We start from the raw sequence: 16,929 nt of genomic DNA on the forward strand, positions 1-16,929 counted from the left end.
TTGCCATCTCTTTAAGAATTTTCCAGTTTGTTGTGATCTGCATAGTCAAAGGCTGTGGCGTAGTCAATAAAGCAGAAGTAGATGTTTTTCTGGAATTGTCTAGCTTTTTCAATGATCCAACGGATGTTGACAATTTTACCTCTGGTTCCTTGCCTTTTCTAAATCCAGCTTGAACATCTGGAAGTTCACTGTTGAAGCCTGGCTTAGAGAATTTTCAGCATTACTTTGCTAGCATGTGAGGTGAGTGCAACTGTACGGTAGTTTGAGCATTCTTTGGCATTGCCTTTCTTTGGGATTGGAATGAAAACTGACCTTTCCAGTCCTGTGGCCACTGCTGAGTTTTCCAAATTTGCTGGCATATTGACTGCAGCTCTTTCCCAGCACATCATCTTTTAGGATTTGAAATAGCTCAACTGGAATTCCATCACCTCCACTAGCTTTGCTTGTAGTGAAGCTTCCTAAGGCCCACTTGACTTCTCATTCCAGGATGTCTGACTCTAGGTGGCTGATCACACCATGATGGTTATCTGAGTCATGAAGATCTTTTTAGTATAGTTCTTCTGTGTATTCTTGCCACCTCTTCTTAATACCTTCTGCTTCTGTTAGGTCCCTACCATTTCTGTCCTTTACTGTGCTCACCTTTGCATGAAATGTTCCCTTGGTATCTCTAATTTTCTTGAAGAGATCTCTAGTCTTTCCCATTCTATTACTTTCTTCTGTTTCTTTGTGTTGATCACTGAGGTAGGCTTTCTTATCATTTCACCACTAAACGTGGCACGAGGCTGAGGCACTCAGCATTTCCTGAAGATGCATGTGGAACGGCTGCTGGTACTTGGTATTCCATCTATGTCATGGATTCAACACGGTGTCCAGATGGCAGTCTGCAGCAGACAAACTCTCCATCTAGCCCAAGCAATGGTTTTTCTGGTAGTCACATACACATGTCAGAGTTGGACCATAAAGAAGGCTAAGCACCAAAGTATCAATGCTTTCGAACTGTGGTGCTGGAGAACACTCTTGAGAGTCCCTTGGACTGCAAGGAGATCAAATCAGTCAATCCTAAAGGAATTCAACCCTGCCTGTGCATTAGAAGTACTGAAGCTGAAGTTCCAATACTTTAGCCCTGATGTGAAGAGCTGACTCACTGGAAAAGACCCTGATGCTGGGAAAGATTGAAGGCAGAAAGAGAAGGGGGCAACAGAGGATGAGACAGTTGGATGGCATCAGTGATTCAATGTACATGAACTTGGGCAAACTCTGGGAGAGGGTGTGGGACAGGGAAGCCTGGCACGCTTCAGTCCATGGGGTCTCAAAGAGTTGGACATGACTTGGCAACTGGACAACAACAACGAATCTACTTGATTCCCTTAATTCAGAGAGGGAGCCCTTGGCCATTGAACATGTTAGAACAGAAGTCAGAAAACATCTTTTAATGATGTTTCCTGGCCTTTGAGGCAAGTGTGACTAGCCACTTCTTTGTTGCTCCTGCTCTGGAGGGAGGAATGACCAGTTTACTCTCTGAGAAAACAATGAAATCCTATTTAGACCCTCAATTCAGTTCAATTCAGTCACTCAGTCGTGTCAGACTCTTTGTGACCCCATGGACTGCAGCACACCAGGCCTCCCTGTCCATCACCAACTCCGAGTTTACCCAAACTCATGTCCATTGAGTCGGTGATGCCATCCAACCATCTCATCCTATGTCACCCCCTTCTCCTCCAGCCTTCAATCTTTCCCAGCATCAGGGTCTTTTCAAATGAGTCAGCTCTTCATATCAGGTGGCGAAGTATTGGAGTTTCAGCTTCAACATCAGTCCTTCCAGTGAACACCCAGGATTGATCTCCTTTACAATGGACTGGTTGGATCTCCTTGCTGTCCAAGGGACTTTCAAGAATCTTCTCCAACGCCACAGTTCAAAAGCATCAATTCTTTGGCACTCAGCTTTCTTTATAGTCCAACTCTCACATCCATACATGATGGATGGAAAAACCATAGCCTTGGAAAACCATAGCCTTGACTAGATAGACCTTTGTTGGCAAAGTAATGTCTCTGCTTTTTAATATGCTGTCCAGGTTAGTCATAACTTTTCTTCCAAGGAGTAAGCGTCTTTTCATTTCATGGCTGCAATCACCATCTGTGGTGATTTTGGAGCCCCAAAAGACAAAATCTACCACTGTTTCCACTGTTTCCCCATCTGTTTGCCATTAAGTGATGAGACCAGATGCCATGATCTTAGTTTTCTGAATGTTGACCTTTAAGCCAACTTGTTCATTCCCCTCTTTCACTTTCAGCAAGAGGCTCTTTAGTTTTTCTTCACTTTCTGCCATAAGGGTGGTGTCATCTGCATATCTGAGGTTATTGATATTTCTCCTGGCAATCTTGATTCCAGCTTGTGCTTCTTCCAGCCCAGCGTTTCTCATGATGTACTCTGCATATAAGTTAAATAAGCAGGGTGACAATATACAGCCTTGACGTACTCTTTTTCCTATTTGGAACCAGTCTGTAGTTCCATGTCCAATTCTAATTGTTGCTTCCTGACCTGCATACAGGTTTCTCAAGGGGCAGGTCAGGTGGTCTGGTATTCCCATCTCTTTCAGAATTTTCCACAGTTTACTGTGACCCACACAGTCAAAGGCTTTGCATAATCAATAAAGCAGAAATAGATGTTTTTCTGGAATGCTCTTGCTTTTTCAATGATCCAGCTGAAGTTGGCAATTTGATCTCTGGTTCCTCTGCCTCTTTTAAAACCAGCTTGAACATCTGGAAGTTCATGGTTCACGTATTGCTGAAGCCTAGCTTGGAGAATTTTGAGCATTACTTTACTAACGTGTGAGATGAGTGCAACTGTGCGGTAGTTTGAGCATTCTTTGGCATTGCCTTTCTTTGGGATTGGAATGAAAACTGACCTTTCCAGTCCTGTGGCCACTGTTGAGTTTTCCAAATTTGCTGGCATATTGAGTGCAGCACTTTCCCAGCACATCATCTTTTAGGATTTGAAATAGCTCAACTGAAATTCCATCACATCCACTAGCTTTGTTCGTAGTGAAGCTTCCTAAGGCCCACTTGACTTCTCATTCTAGGATGTCTGGCTCTAGGTGAGTGATCACACCATTGTGATTATCTGGGTCATGAAGATCTTTTTTGTACAGTTTTTCTGTGTATTCTTGTCACCTCTTCTTAATATCTTCTGCTTCTGTTAGGTCCATACCATTTCTGTCCTTTATTGAGCCCATCTTTGCATGAAATGTTCCCTTGGTATCTCTAATTTTCTTGAAGAGATCTCTTGTCTTACCCATTCTGTTGTTTTCCTCTTATTTCTTTGCATTGATGGCTGAGGAAGGCTTTCTTATCTCTCCATGCTATTCTTTGGAACACTGCAGTCAAATTCTCTTTTGCTTTCCAAAAGCTTCTCTTCTTTTCACAGCTATTTTCACCCTAAAGAGTTCTTTTTCTACTCTGAGCATTATATTTGCTAGCAATCTCTCAGATTCAGATCTTTTTAACAGAAAATTAAATTAAGCTAGTGTAAGAGACACTTCCTTATATAGGAGAGGGCCTTAAATGCTGTTAATCTGTGTGATTAAGTAAAGTACAATCTCTGTGCACCAAGGATAAACTGAAGGATGGCTTACTGCTATGTTCTTCCAGGAAGGCCTGGAGGCTTTCCATTTAGAAACTCTCATGAGAACATGGATCCCGGACAGTCCACCTTTAACTACTGAATATTTATTAATATTAAAGCAAAGAAATGCACTGTGAGACAGATATTATTAGAAATATTTTTATTTAAAGTCAGACAATAGAAAGATGTCACAGAAGAAAACTACAGAAACTTGCAACAACAGAATGCAACTTGGAAAAGTTACTAGTAAATGAGAAGGGGGAAAATAAGATATTTCCAATGTTACCAAGGAATTTGTTAGTCCTGGTGTAGAATAATTTATCAGTTCAGCAAAGTATACCCTTTGCTGGTATCTTTTGAGCAGACAACAGATTAATGATTTAGTTAATCTACTAAATTAATAGCTACTGAAATCCCCCAAAGTGAAACAGTCAAGAAAGCATTTCCCCAACAATTGAGATATGTGGGGAATTGAAATAATAACTGTAGGAAGTTTTTTTTTAATTAAAAAACACTACTTCATACCAAATAGGTTTAATCTGGATTTTAGCTTACAGATGGTGCTTATAAATCTCATAGGAAAAGGGTGACCAGGGGTGGACATGGCGCCACCCCTCACCAAACACACACTACATCCTTGGACACAAATGCCATCAATGCCCTCACCATGGGCAAGCACAGCAGCCTAGAAATGACAAAAAATGAAATGACCTGGGCACTGGAACCCGGGATTGATACTGAGCCCTTTCTGAATCCTTGGTGGGGGAGCAGTGGGTTTAAGATAAGAAACATAAAAATTTTTTTTAAACTTTGGCAAGTAAGTATAGAAATGACTACTTCTCGATTGTCACTTTTAAAGGAAATATTCTACCTCAGGAAAAGATATTCTCCTATCTTATTTGACTTCTCTCTCAAATATTTGGAGGGCAAATTCCTATAAAATAGAGGTGGACTAAAACCTCTTATCTGCAATAATTAATTTAATTTGTCACCTTCTCTATTTAAAAAGTATATAAAATGAAAAAATAATAATAAAAAGCATATAAAATGTAGAGTCTATCATTAGTGACAAGTCCCCAAGACCGTGCTTGTAATGGAAGTTTGGAATAGAGTCTATCATTAATGACAAATCTCCAAGACCTTACTTGTAATGGAAGTTTGGAAACAACGTGATTAATTTTTTAAAAATTGGGCCTCTATGTATGTAATTCCTTTACAATAATCTATATATCAGATTCCTGACAAAATAATATTACCTAATGCAAATTTCATCACTCCTCTCAACCTTAACACCCTCATAAGTACTCTAAAATTAGTAGAGTACTGAGCCAAGGAGCAAGGAGCTTGATAGTTTACAAGGTTTATTTTTTTTCTAAAATGCTATAACTAGCTATATAATAACCTTTTTCTCATAAATTCTAAGTTTAAAAAACAAGAGAGTCAATGATAAACCAAGCTATAATATATTATTTCAAGAACTCACAGTCATTGGGACAAACAGATTTTCTTTTTGCCCACAATGATTTTCCCAACTGTAACACATGACTGTTGTATTCCAAAGGGTAATGAAGGTCAAAACACAAGACTCAAATTTATTCATAGTGTTAGAATAAAATGCTATTGGAAATTCACTAGGTTAGGCATATCTTCATAATTCTGGTTGGATTTTCAGGAGAATCGGAAGGGGAAAATTAGAGAAACATTTTAAAATGAAAACATGAGACTCTAGTATGCAGTTCTTTCAAAGTACAGAAAGAATCCTTCACAGATCTATGGCGATAAATTATTGATCTAGTCAAGCTTCCAAAATGAAGTAGTTAAATCATCTTGTAAAGCTTGGAGGACTCTTAGAATCATGAATTATTGTAGAAACATGTAACTCTTAATAAAAGCTGCCATAACCCTTCGTTCACATTGTTTGGGTGGGTGGTGGGAAGAAGAGACAAGAAAAGAGAAGGCTGGTGCCCTGTGTCTAATGAAAGAGGCATAATTTAGGACCATACTCTTTCTAATACAATCCAGAAGTCCGCCACATCTATTGTGGCAGATGAAGGCACCTGCAAAATCCAAACTCGGATGGACACTGGGAAGCAACCAAGAAGCAGTTAACAAACACCTACCGTGTGCACAGAACTGGGCTTGTTCCCACGGGGAAACAGGAGAACAAGGAGACGCAGATGCATTCAGCCTCCAGAAGCATAAATTCTAAGACATACTTTTCATTTCTTATTTTAAAATCAGAAATTCTCAATGTTATGTTGGCATTAACTTAAAGTCCTTTCTTAGGTCTGTATCCTTTCCATGAAAGCCAGGCTAAATTTGGGTTTTGTTAAAACTGGTAGGTCCTGCTGATAAATAACATACTCAGAAACAAAACCCCAGCAGTACAGAACTGGTAACTACTGAAGCTGGTTCTGCAAATCACAGTAAGTTACTTGGGGGAGAAGGCATTACATAAACACGAAGTCGTAACACATAAGTGAGGAAAACAACTTCAAACACTCAGACACTCTTCAGTTACATTTTGTCAAGGCTTACACTTCCTAAACTAAGCCTTATTTAAACTAAGCAAATTTACTAATGATTACTAAACTTTGAACATAATATTATCAAGTGCTCCCAAACCATTTCTGAAGAGATGATTATAACTCTTCATCCTAGAAATTCCCAGAAAGCCCGATACTGAAGGAGGCAGGGGCACTATCAGTGGACTGCTTGACTGCAGATCAGCCCTCCAAGGTACGGCCTTTCACACAGACAGCCCCTGCGAGGCACAGTCCTCAGCCCAGAAGAGTGAACTCAGGGAGAGTGTCTCTATCACGAGACTCTGTGCTGTGCAAATGGAAATATATTGACAAGCCCTAACATCCAGGTCGCTAGGAATTTCCAAAATTCAAGATGCCATTAACCAAAGGAAAAATGCATTTTTTCCCAACAAGTGATCACTAAGAAAGATCTCAATGTCGCAAGGTTGCAGAAATACATATTAAGAGGTGGGAGTAAATATCCTCATTGTTTCTAAAAGCCAACAGCCCCCCCATTGAGTTGGCCACTTCACCCACACCACACATGCTATGACTTAAGCAAACACATCAGTCACAAAACACAAAGTCATAACACGTAAGTGAGGAAAGCACAACGCAGACCGTCACAGGATTTTCACCTTCTGTCAACATCCAACCTGTCTGAAGTGAGCACAGATGTCAGACCCTGAACAGACACTATAAGCCCACAGAGCTCTAAAGCAGAAAAGTCCTGTGACTTTCTGATACACAAAATGTTCAAGGAAACTGCTAACTTGATGGGTTAATACTCTCTGAAACAACTTCTCAGGCAATTCTACTGTGTCTCACTATCATCTGAAACTTCATAGAATTGATGAACCACACAAACCGTATTATGTTATTTTGGAAACTGTACAACTTAATGCAAACCCAGTGGGAATGTAACGATTATGTGTGTGAAAGTCATAAATCAATTTTATATTTACAAGTACTTTAAAATAATAATTCATTCACTCCTTACATCCAATCTGTGAACAGTCAAAATCATACCCATTTCACAGATAACAAACTAGACACTGAGATAAAACACCTATAAATCAGTTCAGAACAAGGATATGAATTCACTGTCATAAACCTCTAACCATCATAAGTTCTTTCCTCCCTCTCTCTCTTCTAATTAATTCAGCAAGTAGCTTATATGAACATTCATAAAGGATTTTTTTACTAATCAATTATCCTTCAACTTGCTTCCAAAGGACAGCAAGTCAGAAAATACTTTCTATAATAGCTGTAAATTTCGTTTTTTAACCATAAAATGTTATCTAGAACCATTTTAGGCAACAATGTAACCAAAGTATAAATAGTAGGAACTCACATTCCCTTGAACAACTGTCCTTCCACTTAGAACACAATGAACTTCTGAGGTAGACAGGCAGAGTTCTTGTTCACTTAACTGCAACCTCATTTCAGCATGGAATCAGAGCAAGAAAAGCAAAAAGTGAAGAAGGGAATAGGAAAGATATACATTAGTATTAAGCCATGTGCTGAGCTTTAGGTTCCCACATAAATATTTTGCTGTATATTTTAAAAATCACTTCTCAACTGCTGATTTCCTCTACTTCCATCACCTTTTACAATGAAATGCTCCTTTTAAATTACCTATTGGAGCTGTTACTAGCAAACACTGTCAGATACCTCTAGTTGAAGATATTAATATATACACTTAGCCTGAGACTTAAGTGTAATACTTAGTTTTAGTTATAAATAATATATGTATAAAGTAAGTAGGGTTGCCATTATTTATATACTGCAATAAATATACAAGAATGAATACAAATTATTTTTCATAAAAGTACAATTTCTAATCCATTGAGGAGGTTTCCAAACTATGAGGACATTAAATACATTAAAACACCAAGCAGTCTCCTCTGTTATAGAATGCCAGTCAGATGAGATCTGAAAGAGAGTCTTTATTGATAGCCATATACAGTTGACTATACCATCTCTGTGATTTTTCGCTATTTAAGAAAAAATATAGAACCTGCACACTTAAAACATTATCAATGCAATAAATCACTACAGACACACTGGATCTTTTAAAATTTTGTTTAAAACTGCCAAAGTCATGATGAATACAATTATTGCAGCTACACAATTTGAAAAAGTAATATAAATTATGCTGCTAAAGACAAAAGACATCAGAATGCATAAACATCATAACATAACAGCAATAACTCATAACTATTATTATGAAAAATTAAATTTAAAAAGGTATGTTAGAGAATTTGGAAATTTTTTACTTTAGCAAAACATTCTATTTATATATCTCCAACTTCTATGATACAGTATACCATAAAATACATTTAAAAGATAATGACATTCAAATGCTTCATTTACACAAATAATATTGCCAGTAATAATAAAAGTGATGCCCTTAAACATGAACTGCTCTGCTAATAATGATTAAAAAAATGTTTTCTTTACTTCATTTAAAATTTAAGCTAGCAGTTAGCATTACATATTAGTCAGTTCTGTGTTGACAAATTGAGAGGATCCTAGTCAAAATACTGTTTCTGAAAAGTAATGTACATTATATTGCTTGAAACTAACAACCATATAAAAGTGGTGATCATTTATCTAAACACTGATTATGAAAGACAAGTGGCATATATTCAGGCAGAGTGTTGAGTTCATGATGGTTTATTTACAATAAAAGTACTTTTACTGAAACTAACATGATATATAGGCTTCTATGTCAATGACTACAGTCTCTTAAAATTATAAAAATACTATATAAAATACCACAGGCTTTGGAGGATATAAGTTCGTGTGGTTCTGATACTAGCAGCTGAAAAGTGTTTATAATTTAAAAATAAATAAACTATAGAGGTATAACAGTTACAAAACAGCAGGGGACTGCAACAGTCAGGAGAGAGAAAAGAACTGCTTGGTTACACAACAGCTAACAAAATGGTGAAGCTGTTGGGTCAAAAGTTTTAAAAACCTCCTTCAGAGATTTGTCATCTGTTTCTTTGCTGGGATCATCACCAGGGGTGGGGCTCACCTGTCCCAGATGCTTCGACTGCCTGGGATCGCTGTACTGGGGTCTGATTAAGCCTGTTAATGCCTGAATGGGAAGGCTGTGCACTGCTGGAACCTGAGCGGTACCGGAACTCTGGCGAACATCTGTCTGTGGGTCAGCTGGGCGGTCAACAGGGATGTCCACATTCGGAGCGATTTTCTGTGGTAGGATTGCTTCTCCGGGAGGAGGCTCATTTTTGTCACTACATTTTAAACTCCCGCTTTTTTTCTGGTTCTCTGCATTTTCTGTTGCTAGCTCTGATGTAGAGGATGAACCTTGTTCCCTGGGGTCATACAAACTAATACCGCTAAGGACTGAACCCGGAGTGCCCAGGGGAAGGCCAGCTGAAGATGAGAGTTTGGGGGCATATGGAGGTAAAGCCCCAGGACCAGAACTGCCAGGTGCCGCCCCTGAGGGCTGTGATGAGCCTGGGTGTGACCTGGCCCCTGAAGGAGGGGCAGTCTTTGACATATGGGGGTCCTTCATAACTGCTTGATGAGGCTCTGTATTGTGCAGTCTGTGAAGTCTAGGATCAAAATTTTTTTGTAACCTAGGATCTCCTAATTTACTTCCTGAACTATGTGAGTCTCCAAATTGGTCTGGGTAGCCTTCTCTGTTTGCTGTGTTAATTTTGACTTTGGCTGCTAGTTTTGTATCAGTGGGCACTGTATTTTGACGAAGATCACTTTTTGTATTCCATAACCTACTGAGCCTCTGGTCAGCTATAAGAGGGGGCAGAGGTAAATTGATTGAAGAGACTGGATCAGGTTTAGGTAAAGGAACTGGTAGTAAGTCTTCTGGAGCCCAGACGATGTGTTTGGCAAAGTTGGGTTTGGTTAGGGTAATATCCATTTTAATGTGACTAAACTGTCTCAGTTGTGACCTTGGGTCCTGCAGCATCACACCAGGGGAAGAATCCAGAGGTATTAAGAAAGCCTTTTCTCTCAGTTCTCTTTCTGTATCTTCATCGTCATCATCTCCTCTTTTGTGTCTGATGTTAGGACCGGTGTTGCCATGATGTGAATCAAACTTGGCTCCACCAGCAGAAGAACTGACATGACCGCTTCCATTCCCTCTTAATTTCCTTGGATCCCATGCAAGTCTGAGATCCAGTGGGGCAGACTCAGAAGATTTTCTAATGTCTTGCCTTGAGATAGTCCTAAGTCTAGGGTCGACGACTTGGTTTCCCTTATTCTTCTCTCTAGCAAGTCTTGGGTCAGTAGGAGTGCCAAGTTCTGTGGAAGGCTGCTGCTGACTCCTCAAAGTCTCTGTTTGTTTCTGTAATGTTCTCAGTATTGACTTCACACTGCTCCCTTCTTCCTCTTCACTACTGGAGTACCAGTTAACTGTTTCATCTAAATGCAGACAAATACTATTATAAAGAGTGAAGCATTCATATTTGGCTTTAATTAAGATTAAAAAACACATAGACTATTTCTGAAATAAGGGTAGTTTAACTTCAAGACAATGCATCATAGAAATGACAGAGTTTCAACACTGGAACAAGATAAGATGTGATATAACAACCAACAGTTCAGTCACTGCACTCTATAAAGAAAGAAGTATGGCATCAGAACATGTAAAATGTCCTTCCAGTCAAAGCAGAGTCTGGACCTTTCATTCCAGCTGGCCAAAGGGAACTCAGAAATGTGTGGTAAGACAGGGCTGAGGGAAAAGGGAAAATACTCTAAAACAGAAATGCCAAAATGTGTTGGCTCTCTTTAATTCAAGCAACCTCTTAAATTTCATACCTCTGGATTTATCAGGTAACAAGGGAGAGCTATTAAAAAAAAAAAAAAAAAAACCTGGAAAGCAAAACACTAACAACGATGGTTAAGAAAGCAAAGGGAACTGAGCATATATGGGCCCCAGGCTTTTCTGTCATATATTTTTAAATGTTTGACCTTGTGAATATATTACTCAAACACTAAATTAAAAGCAACAAATAAAACTAACACCCTAAAATTTACATACTTTAACTTTATGAGAACTTTGGGCCTTACTCTTAAAGCCTATGTAACTTCAGTGTGAGCCATAATGTTAAGAAGCTTAACCGTCAGAGGTCTTCTCTCTAGTAGAGAAGGAAATAAAAACTGACGCCTCAGGAGAGTGGGTCTCCTTCCTCTCCATTAAAACATACATAGATTATCTCTGAATTAGCCATGTACGTGTATATATGTACACATGTACACACACACATTTATGTATATCATAGAATACCTTGAATCAATAGAACAGCACACATATTCTCACTTTTATCTCACTGCTCACTGATGCGTTTCTGTCACATGGAAATTTAGCATTACACAGTTAGTTTGAACGAAGAATGCTTACAGAACAAGCACTCCTATTTAGGGGAGGATGTGGCTTTAAAATAGTATACACTGTATCACAATGGCAAAAACTTTAATTCATACCTCAGTGTCCAAAAAAACTACTTCTAGACACTGGATCTCTCTTTTTTCTCTCTGATCTCCAGAAAGTCTAGAGCTAGACCTGTGGTTCCCTTTCAACTGTTGTAGTCATTTTAAACATTTCTGTGTAGGAGTTTCACTCCTCATAGAATTTGGTACTTAATCCAAATCCGATCCAAAGGTAAGGTGCTATTTAATTTTCACTTTAATTTCATTTAATTTTAATTTTCACTTTAATTTTCATTTTATTTCACATAAAATAAACATATTTTATAAGCAGTCTTAAATTCTTTTTGGAATAAGAATGAACATGGAGCAGAAAGAAAGTAGAACAGCAGAGAGGTGAGTGGAAAGCAGGTATTAGACAGAAAATGATTAAAAGGTTTCTATCAGCTTTCTATCAAAGGACAAATAAATTCACAAAGGCAATAAAATTTGTAAGAATGAACACAAACACAAAAAAATCTGTTTAAGATGTTTTCTGATTCTGAGAAAACAAGCCTTATAAAACATTATCAATTTTATAGTATTATATATAAAATTTTATATCATTTAGAAAAGTTTTAATTTTCTTCTTTATGAAAATATAAGGCTTTGTTACACTTTAAAGAAAGACTACCATTAAAATGATTATTTCTTAAAATTAGCACCTAAAGGAGTAAGTATAAATTATACAGGAAATTAACTTATTGGAAATTCCTCATTTCCCTGTCATGTTAAATAAATGAAGGTTTAAAACTATCTTCTTTGCAAATGTAACAATGTTTATATAATAACTTGTGGCTACTAGTGTTATCCAGTTTTACACAGTCATTCATAAATTTCATGTTTTGCTCATTTTTGGCCATGCCTCGCAGCATGTGAACTTCCCTGACCCCTGCAGTGGAAGTATGGATTCTTAACCACTGGACCACAAGGGAAGTCCTTAATTTCATGTTTAAGAGTGGCCAAACATATCAATTTATTAACTCATAATAACAACTGGTTGATTTCAAGTTTTCTCCCCTTAACTGCATTAACTAATTGCTGTATACTTATCAGCAATACTAAGGGAAATTTAAAATATAATCTTTTATATTAAAAATAATATCCTTTAATAGTATAGCAGAACCTGAAGGAAACAGCCTCTGCCCATAAAAATCTAATAACCAAATTATTTTGAACTTGAGTTACAAGTTAAAATCCCTAAACTCAAGGCTATCTTGTTTCTGCTCTATTTCTCTTCAAAAACAAAGCTTAATAGCAAGTCTGCTTTCAAGGCCTCACACTCCAGTCTGATTTATTGCTTCAGATCAAACCCTTTGCAATTAATTACTAATGCATCAATGGCACTGGAAATGACCATCAATCCCAAGAAGACAGTAGCTGTAAGAGAGCTGGAAATAGAACAGGTAGACCCAAACAGATACAATACTATCATGACGCCTGACACACCTTCTTCCTTGCTTGGTGCCCTCTGAGGTTGGGTGCTGCTTGGCTCTTCGTCGTCTTGGTATTTCTGAGTAAGTCTAACAAACAGAGCTCTCTGCACAGCAGGGAGGAGGCCCAGCGCAGGCAGGGGGCCACGGCCCGTCACGTTACCGCTGCTGTCCGACCCACTCCCGCAGTCAGGTGAGCCTGGAACAACTGGAGCCTGGTGCTGGGCAAAGTCGCCGTGCCACGCCCCGTCTACACACACAGCACAAAAAGACAAGACACTGACTGAGCGCACAACTCCAGGAGACAAGCACCACGATGCCTTGTGAGAAACTGAGTTACAATAATGTCCTATTTGATTATCAGATTACTATGTGACGGCAAGCACTGTTTAAAGTTATCTCAAGGTCTATTGTTACAAATATTCGGTTAAATTTAAAACACATTTTAATATTTCAATTTCATCATATTTTCCTTTATTTAAAATACACATGCCTTTCATGTTGCTAAAGAAACACAGGACTCCAGATATTTTAAGTTAGAAATGAGTTATTTAGAAAGGTAAACTTACCACCAGAGTTACTGGGTGGCTGAAAATTATGGACAGCATGCTGTGAATAGTAATGATCATAAAATTCAGCAGGGTTTTGTAAGGACTCATAGCTGGTACCGAGCTGCCTTTCACCAGGCGGGTGCGATGAGCCTGGAGAGCAGTGATTCTCTCGAGGCACTCTCATCACGTGTTCTGGAAAGCCCGGGCAGTGGTAAGCAGCACTCACACTTGGTGGTGTCAAAGGTGTATCCGGCTGACCAAGTACCCCGGCCTGACCGCGAGGGCCCACAGTTCCTGGGGGGGGAGGCAGCAAAGGTGGGCTCTGTGGCACTGGTGGGCCAGGACAGTGTCCGGGGGAGCCGGGGTGCATCACAGGACTGTTGTGTCCCTGAGACATGTTAGGGCCAGGACCTGGACTTGACCCAGAACTATAGACATGTTGAGGACGTGGGCTGCTTTCCTGAAATTGTGGTCCTGGTGGCGAGGCACTGTTATAAAATGCTGGTGGCCTGTGGACAAAAGAATAATATTTCTTAGTACAAAGAAGAGGCAACCAAGAACATTACATCTCTAAATAGATATTGGACCTTTGCTGACAAAGGTCCATCTACTCAAGGCTATGGTTTTTCCAGTAGTCATGTATGGATGTGAGAGTTGGACCATAAAGAAAGCTGAGCACCATAGAACTGATGCCTTCGAACTGTGGTGCTGGAGAAGACTCTTGAGAGTCCCTTGAACAGCAAGGAGATCAAACCAATCAATCCTAAAGGAGATAAACCCTGAATATTCATTGGAAGGAATGAAAAATTTAACTTACTTCTTTCCAATTTTATGTGCTAAATCCACAGTAGGTTTTACAACTATTTCAAAAAGAGATGGAATTTTCTTAAAATCATCAGAGAGATCTGTCTGAAAACCATCTTCAGGATCAGAAAAGGGAAAATGCTCCAGTGGGGTTGGCAGAAGTCCAACTCCTGGAGGTGGTTTGGGAAGAGGAGTTATGCCATGCTTTCTAAGTTCTTCTAATTCTCTTTCGTCTTCATTTGCAGCTTCTTCAGTATTCAACACCTAAAGATAATTGGCCAAGATTTACTATTTCAAAACAAGCTTTCTTCCTCACATTTAAAACTGTGAAGACTTGAATAAACTAGTTTTGTTAACAGAAAAATATAATACTAAATTTGAAATAGATCAGAGATAGTGAACTAATTTTTTATAAAGAATATGAGGTTCAAAGAGGTAAAGGATATTTCTCAAAGTAAGTTAGCTTTTTTAGAGGTCACATTTTGTGGTTCCCAAAGGCAGAGGGTAGGAGGAGTAGGAACTGGATGAAGGTACTAAAAAGGTACAAACTTCAAGTTATAAGATAAGTAAGTACTAGGGATGTGAGGCACAACATGGCAAATATAATTAACAGCGCTGTACCGTTATACACGAAATCTGTTAAGGGTGTTAAGTCCTAACAGTTCTCAACACAGAAAAAAAATCTTTTCTGTTTCTTTAATTTTGTACCTATTTGAGATAATGGATGTTTGCTAAGCTTGCGATAATTTCATGATGTATGTAAGTTGAATCATTATGTTGTACACCTTATTCAGTGTTGTATACCAATTATATCTAAATAAAACTGGAAAATAAATGACATTTGAACAAAAGCTCAACCAATAAAAATAAAATTTATGATGGACTGGTTGAAAAAATTTGTGATGGACTGTTTTTTAATGGCAGAACAATGATAAGAACAAAAGATTCTGGGTTTTTTTTTAAGGTTAAGGCAACTATATTATTTGCTATCATTAATAACTAAAGAACTATAATAGGTGCCACTAACTGAGCTTTTACTATTTACTAGGAGTGGCACGAAGTGTTTCCTGTACATCACAATTGAATCTTATAAGAACAAAATATTCTTAATTCTTAGTCCAATATTCCTGCTTTTCTAACATACTACATTAACAGAATAAAACATAAAATAATAAGTCCTTGCTTTCTCAGCAAGAAAGTGAAGTCGCTCAGTTGTGTCCGACTCTTTGTGACCCCATGGATTGTAACCTGCCAGACTCCTCTGTCCATGAATTCTCTAGGCATAAAATAACTTATAAAACATAATTAAAGTCTAATGAATCTGTAATCAAGGTGCAAAAATATTACTCACTTTGTCCAAAAGTTTCTTTGTTTCTTTAGTCAGATCATCATGTGAAAATTTACAGTTGTCTCCTTGGTAACATTTTGCTCCACTGTGATAGAACTTACATGGAAATTCATGTAAATAAAAATATTAAGGAACAGACCAAGTAAAATCAAACTCTCATATTTTTAAAACAAAAAATACAACTGTGAAATCAATACAACTTTATTACCATATATTATACTAAATTTTCAACAGTAACAGATTATTTAATTTTTAAGAGTAAATATTTTAAATGTGCTGTGGCAGATCATTCAAAAATTTTAAGTCTCTCCTACTCTATTAGAACTACAACAAGTTTTTTAAGAGCTTAATTTTTTTATTTTAAAAAACTTGACTGTACAAACTCTATTATTTTTTGTCAGTGATAGATATTTATGTCTTCTATAACAGTAGAGTTAGTAATGCGGGTAATTAACAGAGACTTCCTTAAAAAGAGCTCTCGATCAAGATTTACAAATCATCTCCCAAATTACCATTGTAAATAAATTATGTCTAAAATTTAGTGAAAAATCTAGCTGCTTTCACCACTGATGAAGAGAGTCATGTTAAGATTTCAATAGTTTGTTGAGAGTACCATGAGCAGAAAATGGTACATATAAACAGAACTTGGATAATCAGCTAACTCCACTAATAACGTATTTATTTATATTTATACTGGCTGCCCTGGGTCCTCACTGTTGTGTGCAGGCTCCTCTAGCTGTGACTGGGGGCACAGGCTTCCCACTGCGCTGGCCTCTCCTGTTGCTGAGCGCGGGCTCCAGGCTGTGCAGACTTCAGCACTTGCAAAGCATGGGGCGCAGTAACTGTGGCATGCGGGCTTAGCTGCCCCGCAGCCTGTGGGATCTTCCTGGACCAGGGATTGAACCTGTGTCCCCTGCTTTGGCTGGGGGATTCTTTTTTGTTAGTTACATCAATTTCATTTTTTCAACTGGAGGATAATTGGTTTACAGAACTGTGTTAGTTTCTGCCATACATGAGCATGAATCAGCCATAGGTACACAGTACGCCCCTTCCCTCTTGAGCCTCTCTCCCCCTCCCTCCCCATCGCACCCTCTCGGTCGTCACAGAGCCCCAGGTTTGAGCTCCCTGTGTCACACAGCAAATTCCCACTGGCTATCTGTTTTACACATCATAACGCGTATGTTTC

General features: G+C 38.4%; 1 protein-coding gene across 3 annotated transcripts in view; it reads right to left on the minus strand.

Moving 5' to 3' along the window:
* Positions 1-3,767: 3,767 nt before the first annotated feature.
* ZC3H6 (zinc finger CCCH-type containing 6) overlaps positions 3,768-16,929 on the minus strand; it is a 79,951-nt gene continuing 66,789 nt past the window's right edge. For all 3 annotated transcript variants that reach the window (XM_043467700.1, XM_043467699.1, XM_043467698.1), the window contains 5 exons: positions 15,747-15,856; positions 14,409-14,659; positions 13,610-14,100; positions 13,057-13,290; positions 3,768-10,563 (listed from right to left, as the gene is read on the minus strand). In XM_043467700.1, the coding sequence (XP_043323635.1) occupies positions 9,089-10,563; positions 13,057-13,290; positions 13,610-14,100; positions 14,409-14,659; positions 15,747-15,856 (2,561 nt within the window). In that variant the 3' untranslated portion in view covers positions 3,768-9,088. The remainder of the gene's footprint in view (positions 10,564-13,056; positions 13,291-13,609; positions 14,101-14,408; positions 14,660-15,746; positions 15,857-16,929) is intronic.

The sequence above is a fragment of the Cervus canadensis genome, chromosome 5 (genome assembly GCF_019320065.1).
Source record: "Cervus canadensis isolate Bull #8, Minnesota chromosome 5, ASM1932006v1, whole genome shotgun sequence".
Taxonomy (NCBI): Eukaryota; Metazoa; Chordata; class Mammalia; order Artiodactyla; family Cervidae; genus Cervus; species Cervus canadensis.